The sequence below is a fragment of the Notolepis coatsorum genome, assembly GCF_963971535.1.
Source record: "Notolepis coatsorum genome assembly, chromosome: 15".
NCBI lineage: Eukaryota > Metazoa > Chordata > Actinopteri > Aulopiformes > Paralepididae > Notolepis > Notolepis coatsorum.
Genome location: NC_140179.1, coordinates 97,741,308 through 97,763,748, shown reverse-complemented (window position 1 = coordinate 97,763,748; position 22,441 = coordinate 97,741,308). Strand labels below are relative to the sequence as shown.

The 22,441-nt window shown below is 45.2% G+C and overlaps 1 protein-coding gene across 1 annotated transcript in view; it reads right to left on the bottom strand.

Annotated features, from left to right (window-relative positions):
- Window positions 1-20,312, bottom strand: part of tmem168a (transmembrane protein 168a) — a 59,978-nt gene extending 39,666 nt beyond the window's left edge. The window contains exons 1-4 of the mRNA XM_084330816.1: window positions 20,245-20,312; window positions 17,125-18,135; window positions 15,989-16,264; window positions 10,265-10,407 (exon numbers count right to left, since the gene is read on the bottom strand). Of these exons, the coding sequence (XP_084186942.1) occupies window positions 10,265-10,407; window positions 15,989-16,264; window positions 17,125-17,976 (1,271 nt within the window). The 5' untranslated portion in view covers window positions 17,977-18,135; window positions 20,245-20,312. The remainder of the gene's footprint in view (window positions 1-10,264; window positions 10,408-15,988; window positions 16,265-17,124; window positions 18,136-20,244) is intronic.
- Between the last annotated feature and the right edge of the window lie 2,129 nt (window positions 20,313-22,441).

Below are 22,441 nucleotides of genomic sequence, written 5' to 3'. Positions count from 1 at the left end.
CTAACAGAAACCCATTGGGGGGTGCGTCAGCTAGGTCGGGAGGTGACAGGGGGTGCACGGCGAAAAAAGTTTGGGAACCGCTGCTCTACAGGATGCCCTTACTAGTCTTAAATTGGTTCTTAATGCTAGTAAGACAAAGTTTATGTTGTTTTCAAGAGCAAGGAATATTAACTTTGATGATGTGAGGATATCTACTGTCAGTGGCTCTTGTATAGAGAGAGTCACTGAGTATAAATATCTTGGCCTATGGCTCGACGAGAAATTAATATTTAAGTTCCATGTGGAAAATCTTGCCACTAAACTGCGACAGAAAATTGGTTTCCTGTACAGAAACAGATCCAATTTTCCTCTATTTAGTAGAAAAAGAATTGTGGAATCAGTCTTCTTATCAGTTTTGGACTATGGTGATGTAATTTATAGGCATGCTGCGGCATCAACTCTTAAACCTCTGGATTCTGCATATCACTCAGCTCTCAGATTTATAACTGGTGACAGATATGATACTCACCATTGTGTCCTGTATGATAGGGTGGGTTGGCCTTCTCTTGCAGAAAGGCGCAACAAACACTGGTATTTATTTATTTTTAAAGCCCTTATTGGTAAACAACCTGTTTATATCTCCTCACTGTTAGATTGGAATATTGGAACCTATTCAACTCGATCGAATGACTGGATGGTTCTGTATCGTTAGTGGCTTAGCTTGGCATCACACTGCACTATCTCGCGTACGTGCACGCGTACTGAATAAACCACAAATGTACCTCTAATACCAGTATTAGTCTGACCACACCCCTCATCAGCTTACCTTCATAAGCAGGTGTGTGGTCACCTGCTCTCCTCCTTCTCGCTTTCACCACAAGGAAGAAGTGCCTCGGTAGATCCCCACACTTGACACCATGATGGAAGAAATTGGATTAGGAACAGCTTGGGAAACAAGGATACGTTGACATCATATCTTTATTTTCTCTCTCACTATTTTCGAGAAAATACGGCGATATTGTCTTCGTACTGGAGTGTCTAGAAGATGATGATCATTCTAAAAACCCTCCACCGGTTTTCGTATTGGGAGCACGCCGCTGTATGCTTCTCAACTGCAGTTCCTTGCTGTGTTTGTTGGGGTGAAACCTGTCAGGCCACAGCTGAACTGTCGGACATGCCGCTGTTGTGAGAAGCGGTGCGTTCCAGGTTGGGTGAGTAGTGTTTGCTGGCGGGCTCCACTTGTCTGTTAGTGCTATGGGGGCTACTTGACAAAGTTTATGGAAACCGGCCCCAGGCTAGGGTCCTTTGTTTAGCCGCCTAGGCGACAGAAGGCCTTGGTCTGGAGACCATTATAGTTTTAACTAGTGGGCCGCGACCATTGACACTGGTGATCCCTGTGTGTTCTGGACGAGTGGATTCTCTCTGTCACCGTGTTAAGGCCCCATCTTTCATATCCAAATGAGAGTATTCCTTCACGAGGGGATATGTGCATGTAATGTGCGATAGCGGCAGATTCATGTTCGAAGTCAGCTACACAGGCCAGTTGGTACTGTGCTGATTCCGCCGGATGTGGTAAAGTCACCGTTGTGAAGCGGTGTTGACATCTTGTTTTCTCTTTTCTCTTAAAAAGTGAGGAGAGGTTCAGAACGGCGGCCTGTCTGGGTGAGTGTTATGTCATTGTTTACATGTTCATAGCTTACGGTTAGCCAGTCAGCTGTTAACTGCTGCGTTAGCCTGCTGGATCGCTGCATGGCCTGCTTAAGGCCTACTATTAGCCAGTCAGCTGTTAGCTGCGGGGCTAGCATGTCGTGGTCGCTAGGTAACGTTAGCTTGCTGCTATGGCCATGGCTGGCGCGGGGTAGCTTAGCTTCTCGCGCGCCGCCGGGAGCTCGCTTCTGATCGCCGTTAGCTTGATGCTATTCTGTTGAACGTGCTTTGATTTTAACATGTTTTACACTCTTGACCGCGACGTCATCCTTGACAGGGGATGTTTCGTCGACCCTGCCCTGAGCCTGGACGGGGATTGCGTCAACAAAGAGGACTGTAGCGACTGGTTGGAGCGGCGACGCTGCCCGGATCGAACAACACAGGACGGCTGTGTTCTACGGTGTCTTGTGACTGCACTTCGCTGATCTGCGTTCCGGGTAGGAACGGGGTTGACCAGACCTCATAACACGTCTTCTGGTTTTACTTTGCTAAATGTATTGTGAATAACGGTGTTTTTTCCCAAAACGTGTGTTGTTGCAATGCATTTAGGATACGTTGCGGGTTATGTGTGAGCTGTTTTTGTCACTGGCAGTTAGCTTCTCCGTGCAGATCGTGATGTATTGATCTGGTTGTTGTGTGAGAAACATCATGGTGTTTATGTGTACCGTGTACTCACTACTAAGGCAACTAACCTATGAAGCTATGCTTGGTGACAAGTGAGTAAAAGAATGTTCTTTCTCAGACTGTAATGACAATGAACAGCGTGTTCACACATTAACAGGTTTTCCTGTTTTAACTGGCCGTATTGAGGGTAAAATAGGAGGATTGTGTTTTTCCCCCCCGGTTCCCTGGGGACTTTATCACCTCCTATCAGACATGTTGTGCATTAATTGTGTCTTTTGTGTGGTAGGGATACGATGTAACTCTTAGCTTGATTGCTGAGGTTGTGCTAAATCTGCTGGAGAAACTTATTTCCTAAAGGGAAATTGGTTTGGTTGCTGTCATGTGTGCTTAGCAAGGCCTGTGGTCGATACTAATCAAGAATGATGTATTCTCTCATTGTGAAAAAAACGGCGTTCCTCTGTTGAGTGTTTTTTGCCATTTTTTGTAGGTGATGATGGGTTGTGTGTGTCATGTGACCTACAACTGGGTTGTACTGGCCACAGAAGCACATGTGTATGTTGGACCGGGGTTCTTAGAGCCCTCTCTATTCTGTGTTTTTCCTTAGTAAAAATCAGATAGCAGGTTAGCTCATGCGCTGTGTGGAGCTGTGAAACGCTTCATAGAGCTGACTATGACTGTGTCATATTCTCTTTTTGTTGTTACGTCGTATCATGGGTGAGGGGTCGTAAAGGGGTGAACTGGTAACCTTTCCTCTCCCCATTGTTCTGTCGGTCAGGGGTACACCCCCTGTCCTTCAAGGTTCCCGTCACGTGGCGGTTCGGCACGTTACGGGGGGGGGGGGGGGGGGGGGGGAGGGAGTTCCTGGTCCCACGGCCTGGTATATCGGGCGTGTGCACCGCAGGAATTCCCCCGCCATAGAGTACGTCACCGTGCGCGTCTCTGTTGGTAGGACTTCCGTGTGCTGTTCAGGTCCATGTGATGGATCTGTTTTCAGGGGGGGTGGTCAGGGCTCCTCCTCACCAAGCGCCTATTCAGGCCTTCTGTGAGTTCGGACTCCTTCTTCCATGTGAGGAAGCCTCCATCAGAGTACAGAGCCTTCCTCCTCAGATTGTCAAAGTGAGTGGACCCTCTAGAAGGGTCCTTTTCTATTGTATGTATATTCGATTCAATTCGTTTATTGAGTGTGTATGGGTTCAGTGCCTCTTCCCCGGAGGCCCTAAAACCAGTTTTTTACATGGCTCAAGGTGCAATATATTCTTTTCAATCTGTACAGCTCGCGTGGGAAGTCTCTCTGGGGATCCCCGTCTCTTTCCTATGGGAGGGTGGTGGGATGTAAAAATGTGAACATTTTTTACCCCGGCTGTGTAGACTGGGATACATACTGTTGATGCTTCCTTCTTTCTATTCCAGAAGTGTTGGAGTTAGGGAGTGTCACACCCCTCTTGTCGTTCCCCTGGGCGCCTTGGGGATTCAATGACAGGTCTAAATAGCCTGTTCATTGATGGGGGTGTGTCCCGACGCACGTATAGTGCTAGCTCGCTGTAAACAGGCGATTGACTGGCACGCCTTGGTTGCTTGTGGTTGAAACAGCGTTTTTATAAAGCAACTGAGATGGGGGTTTTTCCTCTTCCGACGACCACATCCCATGACCTGGGTGGGTTGTCGACGGATTCTCGTTCATGTCTGGGGGATGATGACGGGATGGATCTGAACATATGTAGTGGGGTCTCACGCCCTTGGGGTGGGCCACCAGGCGCGGTTCGTCCGAACGTCTGGGTGGCGCCTTCTTTTCATGTTAAGATCAACACGCATATCTGCCCTTCTCCTGGAGTAGGCATGTCGGCGTGGTTAGGGCACGGGACTGGTTCTGGTCACGCTGGTCCAGATCAGTTGAACCCGTTGTCCGCCGGGGATGCAGATCTGCTGTTCTGGTACCCTGAGGGACTTGGGCTTTTTTTCAGGGGGAAAAATGCCAGGTCGGTCTGGGTGTCACAGGGTTAAGCGCTATGGAGACCCTGGTTGGGTATGTTTTTACTCAGCACTGTCGTCATGGCTTACAGCCATGCCATTCTGTACGCGCTCGATCTCGTCGGATCTCGGCCACTACACAGGTTGGTCCTGGTTAGTACTTGGTTGGGAGACCGCCGGGGAATACCAGGTACGGTGTGCTTAGGGGCTGGTTCTCCATTATTTTTCGCTCCTCTCTCACGCATGGCGAAGAGGGGCCTGTGGGGGTGGTTTTTTGACCTCCTCTGGTGACCCTGTGCTTCCCGTACCGCCAGGCCCGGTCCGAAGTGATGTTTGCGACCCGTAGGCCTGGGTTAACCCTTTTTGGAAACTGAAACACTTGTACTGCGGTATAGCCGGTGTATACCCGCAGGTGTGTTTTGGAGTTTTTTCTTGAGGGGTTATAGGAACAACCACCGCATTGGGTAACACCGAGGTGGTTGATTCCCTGGTGTGTTGGAGCAGTGTCAACTCCCGGGTTCACCGTTTGAGGGTGCCCCTGCACGTTCATGACGTCTGCCAATCGTGTCGGCCTTCTCTGCCTCGACCCCTCTGGGTGGGGGTTGTTAAATGGAGGCTTGGTCATGCAACACCGCCAGCTTACGCTCCTTCCGCCGGGGCGGCTGTGTTCAGCTGTCCCCTCTGGCGCCTGTCTCGTCCGCAGTCTCCAGGCTAGGGTTAACAGCCTGTTGCCTGGTTTTTCCCCGGTGCGCTGCCTGCTTCCGTTGGTTAACCTTTTTTGTGTGCTTACGGCCATGCTGACTGCCTGTTCTGCTATTCAGGCCTTCTGTGAGTTCGGACTCCTTCTTCCATGTGAGGAAGCCTCCATCAGAGTACAGAGCCTTCCTCCTCAGATTGTCAAAGTGAGTGGACCCTCTAGAAGGGTCCTTTTCTATTGTATGTATATTCGATTCAATTCGTTTATTGAGTGTGTATGGGTTCAGTGCCTCTTCCCCGGAGGCCCTAAAACCAGTTTTTTACATGGCTCAAGGTGCAATATATTCTTTTCAATCTGTACAGCTCGCGTGGGAAGTCTCTCTGGGGATCCCCGTCTCTTTCCTATGGGAGGGTGGTGGGATGTAAAAATGTGAACATTTTTTACCCCGGCTGTGTAGACTGGGATACATACTGTTGATGCTTCCTTCTTTCTATTCCAGAAGTGTTGGAGTTAGGGAGTGTCACACCCCTCTTGTCGTTCCCCTGGGCGCCTTGGGGATTCAATGACAGGTCTAAATAGCCTGTTCATTGATGGGGGTGTGTCCCGACGCACGTATAGTGCTAGCTCGCTGTAAACAGGCGATTGACTGGCACGCCTTGGTTGCTTGTGGTTGAAACAGCGTTTTTATAAAGCAACTGAGATGGGGGTTTTTCCTCTTCCGACGACCACATCCCATGACCTGGGTGGGTTGTCGACGGATTCTCGTTCATGTCTGGGGGATGATGACGGGATGGATCTGAACATATGTAGTGGGGTCTCACGCCCTTGGGGTGGGCCACCAGGCGCGGTTCGTCCGAACGTCTGGGTGGCGCCTTCTTTTCATGTTAAGATCAACACGCATATCTGCCCTTCTCCTGGAGTAGGCATGTCGGCGTGGTTAGGGCACGGGACTGGTTCTGGTCACGCTGGTCCAGATCAGTTGAACCCGTTGTCCGCCGGGGATGCAGATCTGCTGTTCTGGTACCCTGAGGGACTTGGGCTTTTTTTCAGGGGGAAAAATGCCAGGTCGGTCTGGGTGTCACAGGGTTAAGCGCTATGGAGACCCTGGTTGGGTATGTTTTTACTCAGCACTGTCGTCATGGCTTACAGCCATGCCATTCTGTACGCGCTCGATCTCGTCGGATCTCGGCCACTACACAGGTTGGTCCTGGTTAGTACTTGGTTGGGAGACCGCCGGGGAATACCAGGTACGGTGTGCTTAGGGGCTGGTTCTCCATTATTTTTCGCTCCTCTCTCACGCATGGCGAAGAGGGGCCTGTGGGGGTGGTTTTTTGACCTCCTCTGGTGACCCTGTGCTTCCCGTACCGCCAGGCCCGGTCCGAAGTGATGTTTGCGACCCGTAGGCCTGGGTTAACCCTTTTTGGAAACTGAAACACTTGTACTGCGGCATAGCCGGTGTATACCCGCAGGTGTGTTTTGGAGTTTTTTCTTGAGGGGTTATAGGAACAACCACCGCATTGGGTAACACCGAGGTGGTTGATTCCCTGGTGTGTTGGAGCAGTGTCAACTCCCGGGTTCACCGTTTGAGGGTGCCCCTGCACGTTCATGACGTCTGCCAATCGTGTCGGCCTTCTCTGCCTCGACCCCTCTGGGTGGGGGTTGTTAAATGGAGGCTTGGTCATGCAACACCGCCAGCTTACGCTCCTTCCGCCGGGGCGGCTGTGTTCAGCTGTCTCGTCCGCAGTCTCCAGGCTAGGGTTAACAGCCTGTTGCCTGGTTTTTCCCCGGTGCGCTGCCTGCTTCCGTTGGTTAACCTTTTTTGTGTGCTTACGGCCATGCTGACTGCCTGTTCTGCAGGGTCAGTGTGCCAGGCGGTGTACTATTGGGGGGACGGGGCCCGCTCGGCTTACGGCCATACCGACCTGAACACGCCCGATCTCGTCCGATCTCGGAAGCTAAGCAGGTTCTGGCCTGGTTAGTACTTGGATGGGTTTCCGCCTGGGAATACCAGGTGCAGTAACTGAGGGGCCTTTGTCCGAATACGCTGGCGATGTGGGGGGCGGGGCACTACGTGCCCACCTGGTGGGGTCTTGATGCTGGCATCATGGACTTCTCCGGGCCCCCATTCTAGGGAGTCCAGTCCTTTTGGTGGGTCTGGGTCTTCCTTCGTGCTCCGCTGCTACGGCCTTGCCACGGGGTTGGGTTTGCCCTTGACCCCGTGATTCTGGGGGCAGTAACGAGGTTGTTCCTCCGTTCGTTCCCGGGTGGCATGCGGGTTGTGCGTGTGTGTAGTCGTGGGGTCAAGCCACGGTCTGCTCACCCTGTGCGTTGAGTTGCTTGAGTGCCTCTTCGCACGGTCGGGTCCGTCGCCCTCCCGTGACGTCCCTAATAGGGGGGCTACCCGCCATTAGGGGGGGTCGGGGGGGCTCGGCCCTCCCTGTTCTGATGGTTGTGGGGGGGCTGTCAGCGGGGTGTATTTGTCAGCCAGTGGCTCCGCTTGGCCTCCCTTGTGCAGTGTGATGCCAAGCTAAGCCACTAACGATACAGAACGATAGGTTATGACTATAACCAAGTTCTGTTAGTTAGGGGCGATGCTTGGCATCAGACGGCCGCTGCAGCCCTTGTCCTCACCTTGTGGTGAAAGCTTGGGAAGGAGGAGAGCAGGTGACCACACACCTGCTTATGAAGGTAAGCTGATGAGGGGTGTGGTCAGACTAATACTGGTATTAGAGGTACATTTGTGGTTTATTCAGTACGCGTGCACGTACGCGAGATAGTGCAGTGTGATGCCAAGCATCGCCCCTAACTAACAGAACTTGGTTATAGTCATAACCTATCGTTCTTAGGGTTCCTCAGCCTTTTCCTTTGATGCCTCTAACTCATGGAATGTCCTTCAACTCACGCTAAAATTGGAGGTTCTCCCTTCCCTTGGAATGTTTAAATGTATGATTTCAGACCATTGTGTGACTACCTCAGGGTTTCCGTTAGAAAAAATTGTTGCGGCCTCAGCGTCCGGTAGATTTCAATCTACCGGTCAAATGAGAGAAATTCCGGTCAGAGTTTATTGAGCTTAAAAACAATTGATAGGCAAAAGAATGACAACAAAACAAAAGAATGACATCATCAAGGCATGTAGATTTATAATATTTTTACTTAAAACTAGGCTACTTTTGCGTATAGTCATTATATTCCAAATAAAATAAGTCCCGAGACTCCGTGCTGCTGCCGACTTTAAATCAAATAGGTGTCTGTGGGCAGTCGCCCGACATTAATAAACAGCAGTCTGTTATAATCACATTTTTATGAGCTAACAAATTCCGTTATATTGGACATTTGTATTAATTATATCAAGTGAAGAACTGAGAAATTTGGCAGAGAGAGACGGCAACATTATCGTGGGTTTGCGTGACGACTCTCTCTCTCTCCACCTCCCAATGACTTATTTGCGAGAGTATGTCGATGCAGAGCAGCAGATTCAGCTGTTTTCTGGCTCTTTTCTGGGGACCTCAGCAGCGCCCCCCACCCAACAGCTGAATTGCCAATGGCTGAATTGGAGTACTGCACTGTGCCGCTGCTGCTCCGGCTCTGCAGCTGCACATGCATTCAGAAACCCAGCACTAAGCTCTCGCTGACAACGTCGTTATCATTATTAGAAGCAACGATGAAACAAATGTAATGATTGTTTCGTTCATCGCATAGGCTATTTAATTTTAGCCTATTTTAATACAATTCAAATAATCAAATTGTGCTTAGAGGGAATTATTTTCACCGGACATTAAGACCGGAGAGATTAAATATGTCGGATTTCAACAGATTTTGCCGGTCAAATACCGGTAATTACCGGCTAACGGAAACGCTGGACTACCTGTAACTGTTTTAGTTGATATTTAAAAATTATTTTTAAACGTTTTAAATTTTTTTACTCTGGTGTTTAAATGTCTGTGAATATTGTTTTTATTATGTACTGTACAATCGTCGTTTCTGTAAATGAGGGAAACCTCAGATGCTTACAATTTTAAATAAAGGTTGAAATGAAATACCGCCACCTGGTGGCCGATCGGCGAGTTGCAACCGGATGTCGATAATTGTGACGCCGGTGTGTCTCCCTATTCTGTCCGGCCACTCGCTATCACTCGCGGGACTCCATCTTGACACACTGGATAGCGATCCGTTGCCATAACTCAATAAACAACATTATTAGGACGTATATAGTATTATACAACCTGGAAATGGATCGCATAGATCAACATCCCATAATAGCAATCTTTTTGCTCCACGCTCATCACCCAACGCTACGAGGAGACTGGGGTGAGTTTCAGCCTGTTTGTTTACCATTTTCGATACAAACTGCTCTGATCTATATATCACCCATACTACATGAATGATTTAACGTCGGCCACGGACTTATAAACGACCCCCCCCCCCTCCGGTCAACCGCGCATGATGAGTCATAACGTCTGGGACCTTGTACAGTTGACATTTTTAATCTGGCGTCAATCGGTATCAAATTGCATTTGATGATCTAATATATGCATTTATGCCTATAACTCACGTTCTATGAAATACTGCAGAAAACGATAAAAACGTATTTATACTCTAGACCGTATTTTTGTATGAATGTGTGAATGAAAAACGTTCCTACATCCTGAAGGATAGCTAATCGATGTTGAATGGGCCATAGTAATGTCAATTTAGCAATACAATTTAAAAAGTTATAGCCCTGCAAAGAAGGTGAACATCTCCATAGACAAATAGAGCTGGCAGACTGGCTACAAGGATGGATATAAGCGTGGCAGAGAAAGGGTTAAAATGGCATTTAAGAGGATACAATTCACTTTTAAATGCTGTTTTTTTAATGGGGAAAAATCAGATCCAATATTTATGGCTTAAACCCAATTTCCGACAATTATTACACTTAAAATAAAAATTCTAAAATCTTGATTCAGAACAATTTGATCATGGATGAACAAAATGTTCAATGCGAATGGTTGATTTGAATTTCAAGGACTTTTTAAACACCTTGTTAAATAATTGGCTATTTTCAAGGAATTCCAGGCCTTGACTTTTTTTTTGTTAAAAAAAAATCAAGCACTTTAAGCACTTCAAGGACCTTGTGCGAACCCTGTTTTTTGTAGTTAATAACGTGCGTGTGAAGATACCTTGATAAAATGTGCTCAAATGTAAGCTCTTCTCAAAACCAACAGTTGCCTACAGGTCCTTTAATGTCCTTAAAACATAACAAACCTCTGTGATATATGTAACTGAGATAAAGGTGTGAGGTTGGGGTACCTGCAGTACGCCGTGGGGATGACCAGGGCGTAGCCCACGCAGGTGCCCCCCAGGCAGCTGCCCAGCTCGTGGAACAGGCCGTGGGACAGAGACTCCAGCGGCAGCACCACCAGCAAAGCACTCAAGAACAAACCACTGGCGGGCTGCAACAAACACAATGACAGGCCTGCTCAGTCCATATACACACACATCCACACACACATGCAGTCCACACACACACACACACCACATTCGGTCCATATACTGTACACACACACACATAACAGTCAGTACACATCACATACAGTCCATATACACACACAACAGTCAGTACACATCACATACAGTCCATATACACACACAACAGTCAGTACACATCATATACAGTCCATATACACACACATAACAGTCAGTACACATCATATACAGTCCATATACACACACATAACAGTCAGTACACATCACATACACACAGTCCATACACACATAACAGTCAGTACACATCACATACACACAGTCCATACACACATAACAGTCAGTACACATCACATACAGTCCAGTCCAGTCCAGTCCCCACACACACACACACACACACACACACACACACACACACACACACACACACACACACACACACACACACACACACACACACACACACACACACACACACACACACACACACACACACACACACACACACACACACACACACACACACACACACACACACACACACACACACACACACACACAACATAACCACATACAGTCCATACACACACACACATAACAGGCAGTACACATCACAGGTGTGGAAAAGATCTGTGACGCATCAGTGTTTGCCCTACCGTTCAGTTCGGTGGAAGTTTGAACCCCCATAACATGTGACAAGCCACTACTTTACATGTCGTGTTACTTGCGTCAACACTTTTTGTGTCGGTAAAGGATTAGTTCAGGCTTTGGAAGCATACGTATTAAGGCTGCAACGATTAGTCGACATCATCGACGACGTCGATCATAAAAACTTGTCGACGCCGAATTTTTGCGTCGATGCGTCATAAAAAATAAAAAAAATTATTGAATTTTTTTGCACTACCTATCTTTGTGAAAGTGGCTTCTCAGCTCTGGTCCAGCTGAAGACAAAGCAGAGGAACAGATTGGACATTGTAACTCTTGTCAGGAGCAAACAACATCCCCAGTTATCCCATTAGTTCCCTGGGTTGTTAAGCTAAGAAGTCTGCTAAGAAGGATATATTATTATTATTATTATTATTATTATTATTATTATTATTATTATTATTATTATTATTATTATTATTATTATTATTATTATTATTATTATTATTATTATTATATTTCATTGTGTTTTTAGCCCTAGTTGCACTTTTGTTGCAACCCCAGTTATCCCATTAGTTCCCCCAAACGTACTGTCGGTCTGTTATGTTAAGCTAAGAAGTCTGCTAAGAGCCCGGAAAAGGAGCCGCGCCCACAGGAAGCAGAGATGGAGGGTGTGACAGAAATAATCGTTAGATTAATCGACTAATCGAAAAAATAAGACAGATTAGTCGACTACCAAAATAATCGTTAGTTGCAGCCCTAATACGTATATATACAGAAGATATGGGCTGATGAGGAGTGTATTATGGCATATGCTCCATTCACACGCAAACGTGCATGTGGTACACAGATGCGAGCATGAATATCTCTCGCTCTCTCTCTCTCCAGATACACACACAGGCGAAACAGGACGAGGACAGGACGGTACTCATGTCAAGAGCCACTTGCTTATTGTCATGTATGCTTTTTAAGTGCCAGTCGTCAATCCTTTGCAATTCATACCGTGTCTCGTCTATAAACAAGTGTCGGTAATCCATAAGAAACGATCATATAAACAAACATAATGGAACAGGTTTGCATCTCTGACTTCCCAAGTGAGCAGTGATGTATTGCTATCGTGGGAGACCGAGGGCATCAGGTGTTGCTAATAACGTTTGCAGGGAGATAGAGATATCAATAGCAATAGAGGACATTCATATATTTTATACAGCCACCCACCGGTGTTACTAGCAAGATCTAGTTATCGTCATTATTTATTACTTAATAACTAGGCTCTCTTTAGCAGAGTGTGATCTGTCCTCCACCAGTTGGCCTCCACCACAGCTATCCTACAATCCTGTGACACTTGAAGGATATGGATGGTTTTCGTTGTGATTATATAAAAAGTGAATTGCATATGTAAATACAAGCTTTTCATTTCATTCCGTATTAGACCTTTGTTTATGTTTTAGCCATTGCGCCGTGGGAGTACGGATTCCACCACGAACTATTGCCTTGATGAAAAACAACACAACGCAGAGGGATCGAGAGATGGCACAGACAGAGGCTGAAACACCGTTTTCTAAACACACTGAATAGGAATGTGGAAATCCATCTGCATCGCGCTCTGTGAAATTCATCTAACTGAACTATGGTCAAAAAAACATTTTAGATGTAAAGAATCTGAATTGTTGTTTGACTGATTTGTTACACAGCTAACTTCAATGTGTCACTGATACATAATTTACGCTCACCCACGATATCAGGCAGGCAACAACACAAACAGCCTTAGCGTTAGGGCTGTACCGAATGTAAATTTGTTTTTACATTCAAAGCTTCTATTGACGTAATCATAAAAAAAATTGATCCTCAAAACAAAATCATCAATTTGAATGAAGTGATTAATCTGATCATTTCTTTTTAATGAATATAACTCGTCAGTTTCGTCAACATAAATAATCCAATAAGGGCACGGTTGGTACGAAAGTGATTGTGACGTCTTGATGGAGCGCAGAGCGCCAAGCGGATGCAGATACATCATTTATGATAAATGTTTTATTTAAATTTGTATGACGAAGCATTTTGTATGAAAGTATTCTGTACTTCTGTATGACAACTATTAAAGAACTTGAGTCATATACTATAATAGTATAATACTATAATGTTAGTGTAGCCTAATCTTTATCTGCAACTGTGAAGAAACCCCCCATTGGTTTAAACAGAATGAATAGACACATAAAAGAAAAAAATATATATATATTATATATATATACTATATATTAAATAAAAGATTTGAATGTTGATTTAGAATTTGAATGTCAACATTATGAACAAAGCTTTGAAGTATTCGGTACAGCCCTAGCAACAACACAAACAGCCTTAGCTTACACAAAACGAGCTTCCTTCTGTGTACATTACGCTGCCACCCTGGCCCACCCCAGCTGACAGTGAGTAAGAATGCAATTTATATGGAGGTCTGCTGTATGAAAAGAACAAGGCCGGTGTGAACAAACCGGGGACTGGGGCCAGTGTGACAGATTACTAAAACAATACAGGGTCATCATAGTCTCTTCCATTTCACAATATGACAAAGTTTTACAACACCATTGCTTGGGGGGGTGTTTTTGTTTGCAAATCATTGATGTCGGAGAGCGATACGTTTTTAGAACTATTTATTTTTTATTTTTCGCGTGACTGTAAAACACTTTCGACTTGGTGTCATCTGAAAGCTCTATTTAAATGAAGGTGATATTTCAATATGTGAGGTCAGGTGTCGGACTGAATGGTCACTTTCTAGGTCAGTGGTTCCCAACCTTCATGGAACTATCAGCCGCTTTGAATAACAGCTTCCATTAAATTGTACATAGTATATTGTAGCTACAGGCCACAAATAACCCAACACTTATAAACAAGGCAATATCACTTAAGTTGACATTTTCCTTTTTCCCCCCACGGCAGCGTGACAAATTGGGATCAGTCACTCACTCAGTCAAGTCACGGGCGATCTGGCAGGGACGCTTGTTCGGACGCACGCGCAGGTAGCACTGTGGGTGGGCACGGTTTCCTGCTTGTTTGAAGGGGAATTTCGGTCATTTTAAACATGGACCCTATTTTTACGTTGTGTGGGGTCTAAATTCTAATAATAATAATAATAAACTTTATTTGTATAGCACCTTTCATACAAGAATTTCAGCCCAAAGTGCTTCACAGCAGTAATGTATGGTCATAAAATGACCATAAAGTTGGCATAAAATGAGCAGAGAATTGACGAAATAAACGCAAAAAATAGACATAGCATAGTATAAATGAATAATGGAGACAAAACATTTAGTTAAAAAAAGCTCTTTTAGTGGACGTCATTAGTCGTGCATGTGTTCCCATTGCGATGACATTGTGATTACATTGCGATTACATTGTGATTACATTGTGATTACATTGCGATTACATTGTGATTAAATTGTGATTACATTGCGATTACATTGTGATTACATTGCGATTACATTGTGATTACATTGCGATTACATTGCGATTACATTGCGATTACATTGCGATTACATTGTGATTACATTGCGATTACATTGCGATTACATTGTGATTACATGGCAGCCCGTGTCACGGCTGCGGGCTCAAATGATCTCCCTCAATACTAGACCAATTACAAAAAACCTTTGTCTCTATTATTCATTCAGACCCCACACAATGGAAAAACATGATCCAGGTTGATAAATACTGATGTTATTCTTTAATGTTCAGGAGAGATTAGCCTAGTGTGGGATTTCTACGGAGTTAAGTGGTTGACCCCCACGCAACCTGAATCAAATCAACTTCGATAGCAAACACGGTTACAACTCAATATGGGTAAATAGACAGCGGTTACGCCTCAACAGTGACACTCCCCAGATCCGAGTACTAACTTTCAGACGTGCAGGCGCTCCACGGCTTCCCGAGCTCATTTGCGATCGACGCCACTGATACGCAGATGTGTCAAATTATGAATCGGGCCCCCTGAGAATATTACAAGGTAAATTACTAATAAGGCTAAATAAGTTAGTGCTGCTCTTTACGCGAGAAGGGATGGGGATGTTAAAGCGCTAATTAAATTGGTCACGCTTGAGAATGGCGGCACCTCAGCGCGGGGAGGAGCGACGTTTATATACAGCCTTGTCAAAGTGATTGGTGCAACATTGTCGCAGTTTTCATTTGGTTCACTTTGTCAAGCGCACCGAACACCGTAAACAAATGTCACACGTTCGAAAGGCGGTCGTTCGTGGTGGTGAATTTACAGCTTCACAAACTGCTATATTAAAATAAAACGTACACCCTGTTCAGTGATTAGTATCCCCCCCATGTACATATACTTAGGTGGAGAGAAAATACCGTATGTTTGAGTCGATTCCCATTGTTTATTCGTCTCCGCTGAGCAGAACAATGGACCCCTGGGCGAGTATAGCTGATGTTCTGCATCAGCTAATGGGGATCCTAATAAATTCATAAATCATAAAACAATGAAGGCTACTATATAAAACAAGCCACTATCTCTGGGCTATTCGGTGCATTCAGTGAGAAACACTGTTGTATAGCACATTGCATTCTGCACTGCAAAAGAATGTGCACATTACTCATTACACACATGTTTGGAACTGTACATTGCCATATTTGCTATTAAAAATGGATATAGTATAATATCTACATCCTGATCTGCACTGCACACTTTTAGAACTGTATACTATATAGTAATCTTTATTTTTAGTCATCTTATTTTATTCTATGCACAATTTATTGTATTTTTATCTTATTTCATTATTAAGATAGACGCTGCTATGGTCGAGGGACGACAACAAATAGAATTGCACTGTTCTTGCTGTAAAGTACTGAAATATAAGTGACGATAAAGGAATCTGAATCTGAATCTGAATTCTGCCTCACCTGCCACGACACGGCCGCCAGTGTGGCTGTGGACAGCAGACTGAAGAACACCAGGCGTTCGGAGATGAGGCAGAAGTGTCGGATGCCCCTGGAGGCCATGACCCGGTCCAGACTCCGGCCCCCGGAGCGCTGGGTCCGCCAGGCCTGCTGGCAGTCGCTCAGCTTGGTGTGGAAGCCCCACAGCGTGATGAGCAGCACCACGTGGCAGACGGACCAGAAGAGGCCGAACACACAGAACCCCGGGATCACCAGGTACCACAGCTCCAGGTGGCCCAGCTGGGAAAACAAAAAACACAAAAAACTAAAAACGCATTTAAAAAAAGACAGAACTGTGAGTCGTGTTGACAGGAAGGTTCAGGGTCACATACAAGCCAATCCATGTACTTCAGTAATAAGGCCTAACAAAAATAATGGTTTGGTTCCGGTTGCCGACCGACCCTGCCGATTTAGGTGCGACCCAATTTATTTTATGAGTTTTAAAAAATATATATAAAAAAATAAAAAATAAAAAATCTGAATTTTTTTTTACAATAAAGTTTCATACAAATCTTAGTCAAACCTTTAGTATTATGGATATTAAACATGCTGGCAGAGTACATGCATCCATGTTGTTGTGAACATTTTAATTAAATAAAGAAATTCCCTATCCAATAAATAATAAAAGAATAAATACCCATGGCCTTAACTGACAACCAACAGGAACCAAACAATATTTTTTGTTATGCCTAAGGAGCTAACAGAGATCCTGCATCATTAACCAATAACCTTTTGTTTTTGCAAAATTATGTACTGAATTATGTTTTTTTTTTTTTTTAAATAATGTCATGTAAAAAGGGTAGGCAATTATAAGCCTCAGCTTCAGCCTACACCGTTTCTGTAATTTTCTTTCTTTTATACATTTCCTACTACTGTACACTGCTTTATAAAAGAAGACCGAAATACAATCATTCATTCATTCAATAACTCATTCACAGAATGGCTGCAAATCATATTTTGAAGAATGGTGTTGAGTTTGCAGCACAGTGCTCATTTATCACTGTGGGTCATACAAGAAACATAATGACACAACTAATGGGGAGAGTTTTCTCTCTCTCTCACACACCACTATTCTAACCAAATGTGCTGCCTGAGTGTACCTTTAAGGCAGCCAGGACAAAGAAAGCCAGCTCCGCCAGGCCCAGAGGCAGCAGAGACAGCCTCCTCCACACCCTCCCCAGGGAGAGCAGCGGCAGCCAGCGCTCGCTCGGCCCCAGCCCGCTGAAGTACACGTCCAGCAGGGGCTCACACACCAGGCTGCCCAGGAAGCAGCCGAGGGCGTAGGGGTTGGCCGTGATGCCCAAGGCCTGGAAGAACACCAGAGCGGTGACCAAGGTGTAACAGACCAGGTTGGGTAGAGCCAGGAACGATTTGACCCGGAGGTCGACGATGAGAGCGCCCAGCGCCACCACCAAGCCCACGATGGCGATCGACTTGTGGAGGAGCATGGCGGTGCTGGCGATGCCGAACCCGAGGAGCTCCAGGAGCTCGGCGGACGTGAGCAGTTTGGGCTTGTAGCGGACGCAGCTGGAAAAAATGCGCTCCGTCAGCGCCCACGTGGCTCTCATGGCCACGCTGGCCAGGAGCAGGTAGTTGGTGACCATCTCCTTGACGTTTTGATCCAGGGCGGGGCTGTTGAGGAAACACAGGAGGCCGAGCAGGAAGCCACACCACAGGTGGAACAGACAGAGGCTGGCCTTCTCCATGGCAAAGTAGTAGTGGAGGATGCTGGCTATGCCGAGGACAAAGAGGCCCAGGATGAAGATGACCAGGATCATGGCCTCGTCCGTCACCTCCCAGCGCACGTACATGCCCACGCACACCGCCACCAGCAGGTTGATGCTGGACAGGTAACCCAGGCAACGCACGGACGTGAACATGTCCACCTCTTTTCCTGGCTCCTTGCTGGACCCGCTGGGCGTCAGCTCCTCTTCCTCCTCCTCCGGAGACATGGCTGACTTCAGAAGTGGCCGAGGAGGTGTCTGGTGGTCCGCCAGCTAAAGCTCCTCTCCTATGAATATAGTGAGTTTTGTTGGTGGACCGATCGCACAGAAGGACTGTGTGTGTGGAGCAGGCTGTGCGCCCCTTGACAGCATAGTGGAAATCAACCCCTGTAAGAAAACACATATACACACTCAGTCAATACAGTATTCATTCTGCAGGCAACTATTGTACAGTTACAGCCTGTAAACAGCCTGCTCATTAGCAAGCCACACTAGGTAATTTGCAAACAAGGGGGAGAGGCTATAGCTGATTGATTGATTGATTGATTGATTGATTGATTGATTGATTGAAAAGTGTATTAACAGATTGCAGAATGGGTACAGTACAGTACAGCTCAATACATACAATTGTTAAGGGGATGCAGACCAGAGAAAGACTTTCGTCTTGTTTACATCAGGGTCCATCCATTTTAAATTCATCATAACATATATGACATACACAACATACAGATAGACAGTACTGCTACATCTATACATTTATGACATATCAGATTTGCAAATACAGTACTGTTTGTGATACAAAAAGTGTCCAGAAAAAGAGTGTATATACATTTGACGTAGAAACTGTACATTGGGGGAGGTTGGGTGGGTGGGTGGGGGTGGGTGGGGGCTGTACACTGTACATTGGAATACTGACAAAGCCATACTTGGTCATTTACTGTACAACTGGGTTAGGACATTTGTAGGGGCCAGTTTCGAATTGCAGTCTCCCGTAGGTGTTCTTTGAGAGTGTTTTTGAAAGTGGGTAGTGATTCACATTCCTTAAGTTTACAGCTTTAGGTAGGGCGTTCCACATTGATGTGGCATAATTGCTAAACGTGTTTAGTCCCTTGTTTGAGCCGAATCTGGGTTTAACATGATTTGTGGAGCTCCCTCTGGTGTTGTGATCGTGGTATTCACTGACCTTTGGGAAGTATTTTGACATGTACATGGGTACCTTGGTCGCGTAGTGTATCTTGTAGACCAAGCCCATTGCAAGTTGCTGTACTCTGTCGTCTACTCTAAGCCATCCTAGGTTGTCAAAGTGGGAAGGGGTGAGGTGGGTTCTAGGAGTAAGGTCAAGCTAATGTTAGCTTGTTTAAATACTTGACAGCCACAGTTGAATGAATGAATGAAAACTTTATTAACAGATTGCAGAATGGGTACAATACAGTACGGCTCAATACATACAATTGTTAAGGGGATGCAGACCTGAGAAAGACGTTTGTCTTGTTTCCATCAGGGTCCCCCATTTTCAATTCATATAGACATTTATGACATACACAACATACATGACATTTATGGCATAGGGACATATAGGTATTTAGTACTGATACATTTGTGACATAAACGGTATTCAAATATACAGTACTGTTACCCCTAGATCCTGACAGAGTATATACATATGATGGGGAGGGGACTGTACATTAGGAGGGGGTGGGTGGGTGGGATGACTTGGTATGAACATATATCTGATTAAGAAGAGCAACACAGTGGCTAACGTTACATATTTGGGATGGTTGATACAAAGGTGCCTATGATGAATTGAAATAGGGGACCTGATGTAAACAAGACGAAAGTCTCTCTTTTTTTTCTGGACTCTTTTTGTATCACAAACAGTACTGTAATTGCAAATCTGGTATGTCATAAATGTATAGATGTAGCAGTACTGTCTATCTGTATGTCATGTATGTATGTCATATATGTTACGATGAATTGAAAATGAGGGACCCTGATGTAAACAAGACGAAAGTCTTTCTCTGGTCTGCATCCCCTTAACAATTGTGTGTATTGAGCTGTACTGTACTGTACCCATTCTGCAATCTGTTAATAAAGTTTTCAATCAATCAATCAATCAATCAATCAATCAATGGTCTGCATCCCCTTAACAATTATATGTATTGAGCCGTACTGTATTGTACCCCTTCTGCAATCTGGAATTTCCAATCAATCAATCAATCAAAGCCTAACGGAATAACTACAGTAGCTTTGCCCCAAACTTGGACTGACGTCCTGCAATCAACTGCTGAATATGTGGCACCGACTGCAGTAAGCAGAGCAAACTTAGCTGACGTTAGTTAGCTTGCCTGCTAAACTAAAGTTCAATAACATGTAATTTAGACTGACTATGAACAAGGCGGGGGAATCTTTGTGAGCCATCAACATATGCACACACATTAATATTGCCTGCTGCGCGTAAGCAGAGCTGCCATGGAAACAAATAAGTTAGTGACTTACATTTTGTTTGTATATTATCAGAAAACTTTCTTCCTCTAACCTCGCTGTACTTCCGCACTCCGAACTACGGCAACGCATAAAAGCCATGTCGTCATACCGTACGCCAATCAGAGCCCAGAACGCGAACGCGGAACTGGAAATCCGTTGGTAAAAGTAATCAGGCAGGCGTTATTTTCTTTCGTAGCCGCAGTTTGCGGAGACGCTCTCTGATTGGCCACTGACGTTTCTGGTCATGTGACATGTGCGCCCAATCGCGTGACGAGCTGTGTCTTTGTCCATTTCCGCCTCGAACAGCAGCAAACTACCTAACGCCTAGTTTATCACTGGTTAAGCTTAGGCGACTCTTTCGAAGTTGGTTAAGGTTAGAGTTTGGAATCAGGGCTGGTGTTATATCGCCCTGCTCTAAGACAAACTCTAACCTTAACCAACTTCGAAAGAGTGCCCAAGCTTAACCGGTGAAAGAAACAGGCGTCACACGATTGGGCGCACATGTCACATGACCAGAAACGTCAGTGGCCAATCAGAGAGCACTGCTGAAAAGCACTTTGGGCTCATGGGCTGTAATTCTTGTATGAAAGGTGCTACTATACAAATAACGTTTATTTGTGTTCATTATATTACACTAATTACAGTGACACTGCTTTTGCTTTTTCAAAGTACAGTCGGTTGTTATCTCACAATCATATCACAATGTTATGAAATCAGATGGTTTTAACGTCATACAAATTAAAAATTTTAAGAAGCATGTATTTACCCAGGGGAAGATTTGCTTAACAATATGCTTTTGTTCAGCAACACACCCTGCTTCAGACACTACAGCAAGTTACTGTACAACATACACTATTAGGCTATATATCCCACCACAATCTATAGACCACCAGAACAGACTGGTTTTTATGATACTCTGGATGTGTGCTTAGCTGGAGCTGAGGATGCGGAAAAAATTCTTATTGGGGATTGGAACACGGATATGCAACAAAAAAATGCACCCGTCTTCAAATCCTTCAATAGGTTTTGTGATCTGCACGGCCTCAGCCAACTAATCACCCAACCCACAAGGATATGTGAATCAACTCAGACTACCATTGACCTCATACTGACCTCTGACAAGTCCAAGATCTCCAGTAAAGGGGTTATAGCATGCGGGTTAAGTGATCATTACATGATATTCTGTACCCGCAAAAAGCTAAAACTAAAGGCTGGCTGTCACAAAACAGTCACATCTAGAGACCTCAAAACCTACTCTAGCGAGGCCTTTAACCTTGAACTGGAGAGTCTGGACTGGTCAGATGAACTCAATGGTACACTGGTTGAAGAAACTTGGCTTGGCTTCAAAACCAAATTTTCATCAATACTAAACAAAATGGCCCCCCTAAGAACCACCAGGGTAAAAAATCGCGCTGAGCCATGGATGCACACTGAAATACTGACCGCTATGAAAGCCAGAGACAAAAAATGCTCTGAGTTTCGTAAAAGTCAGTCAAAGCTTACCAAAAGCACGAGCAGTGAACTCCAAGACCACGTGACTGAACTCAAACTAGAAAGAAACAGACTAAGAAATGACGTAAACTCCATGATCAAAACTGCAAAAAAAAATTTCATCAATGACAAAACCGAGGAAAACAAAAATAAACCACGTGAACTTTGGAAATTACTCAACAATCAACTAGGCTGCAGTAAAAAACTCAAAACCAGGTTCTCAAACATAAACATAAAGACGGACAACACGCTCATCACAGACAAGCTGGATGTAGCCAATTACTTAAACACTTTCTTCACAAACATAGCCACAACACTGGTAAACAAACTACCCTCCCACTCAGGGCAGTATGGGGTAGAACACATAGTAGCATACTACATGAACCTAGGCGTCCACAAAGACGACTTCAAACTGGAAATAGTAACTACAGATGAGGTACTCAAAAAACTGAGCGCCCTCCAACCAAACAAGGCCACTGGCCATGACAACATCCCCTCCAAATTCCTCAGAGACTCAGCAGCAGCCATCACCCCAGTCATCACACACATAATAAACCTCTCCATAAAACAGGGACACGTCCCCAAGGACTTCAAAATTGCGAGAGTAACACCCCTGCACAAAAAGGGCAGCAAATTAGACCCGGGTAACTACCGCCCTGTTTCTATCCTTACATCCATCTCGAAAGTCATGGAAAAAATAGTATACGAACAGATCGAA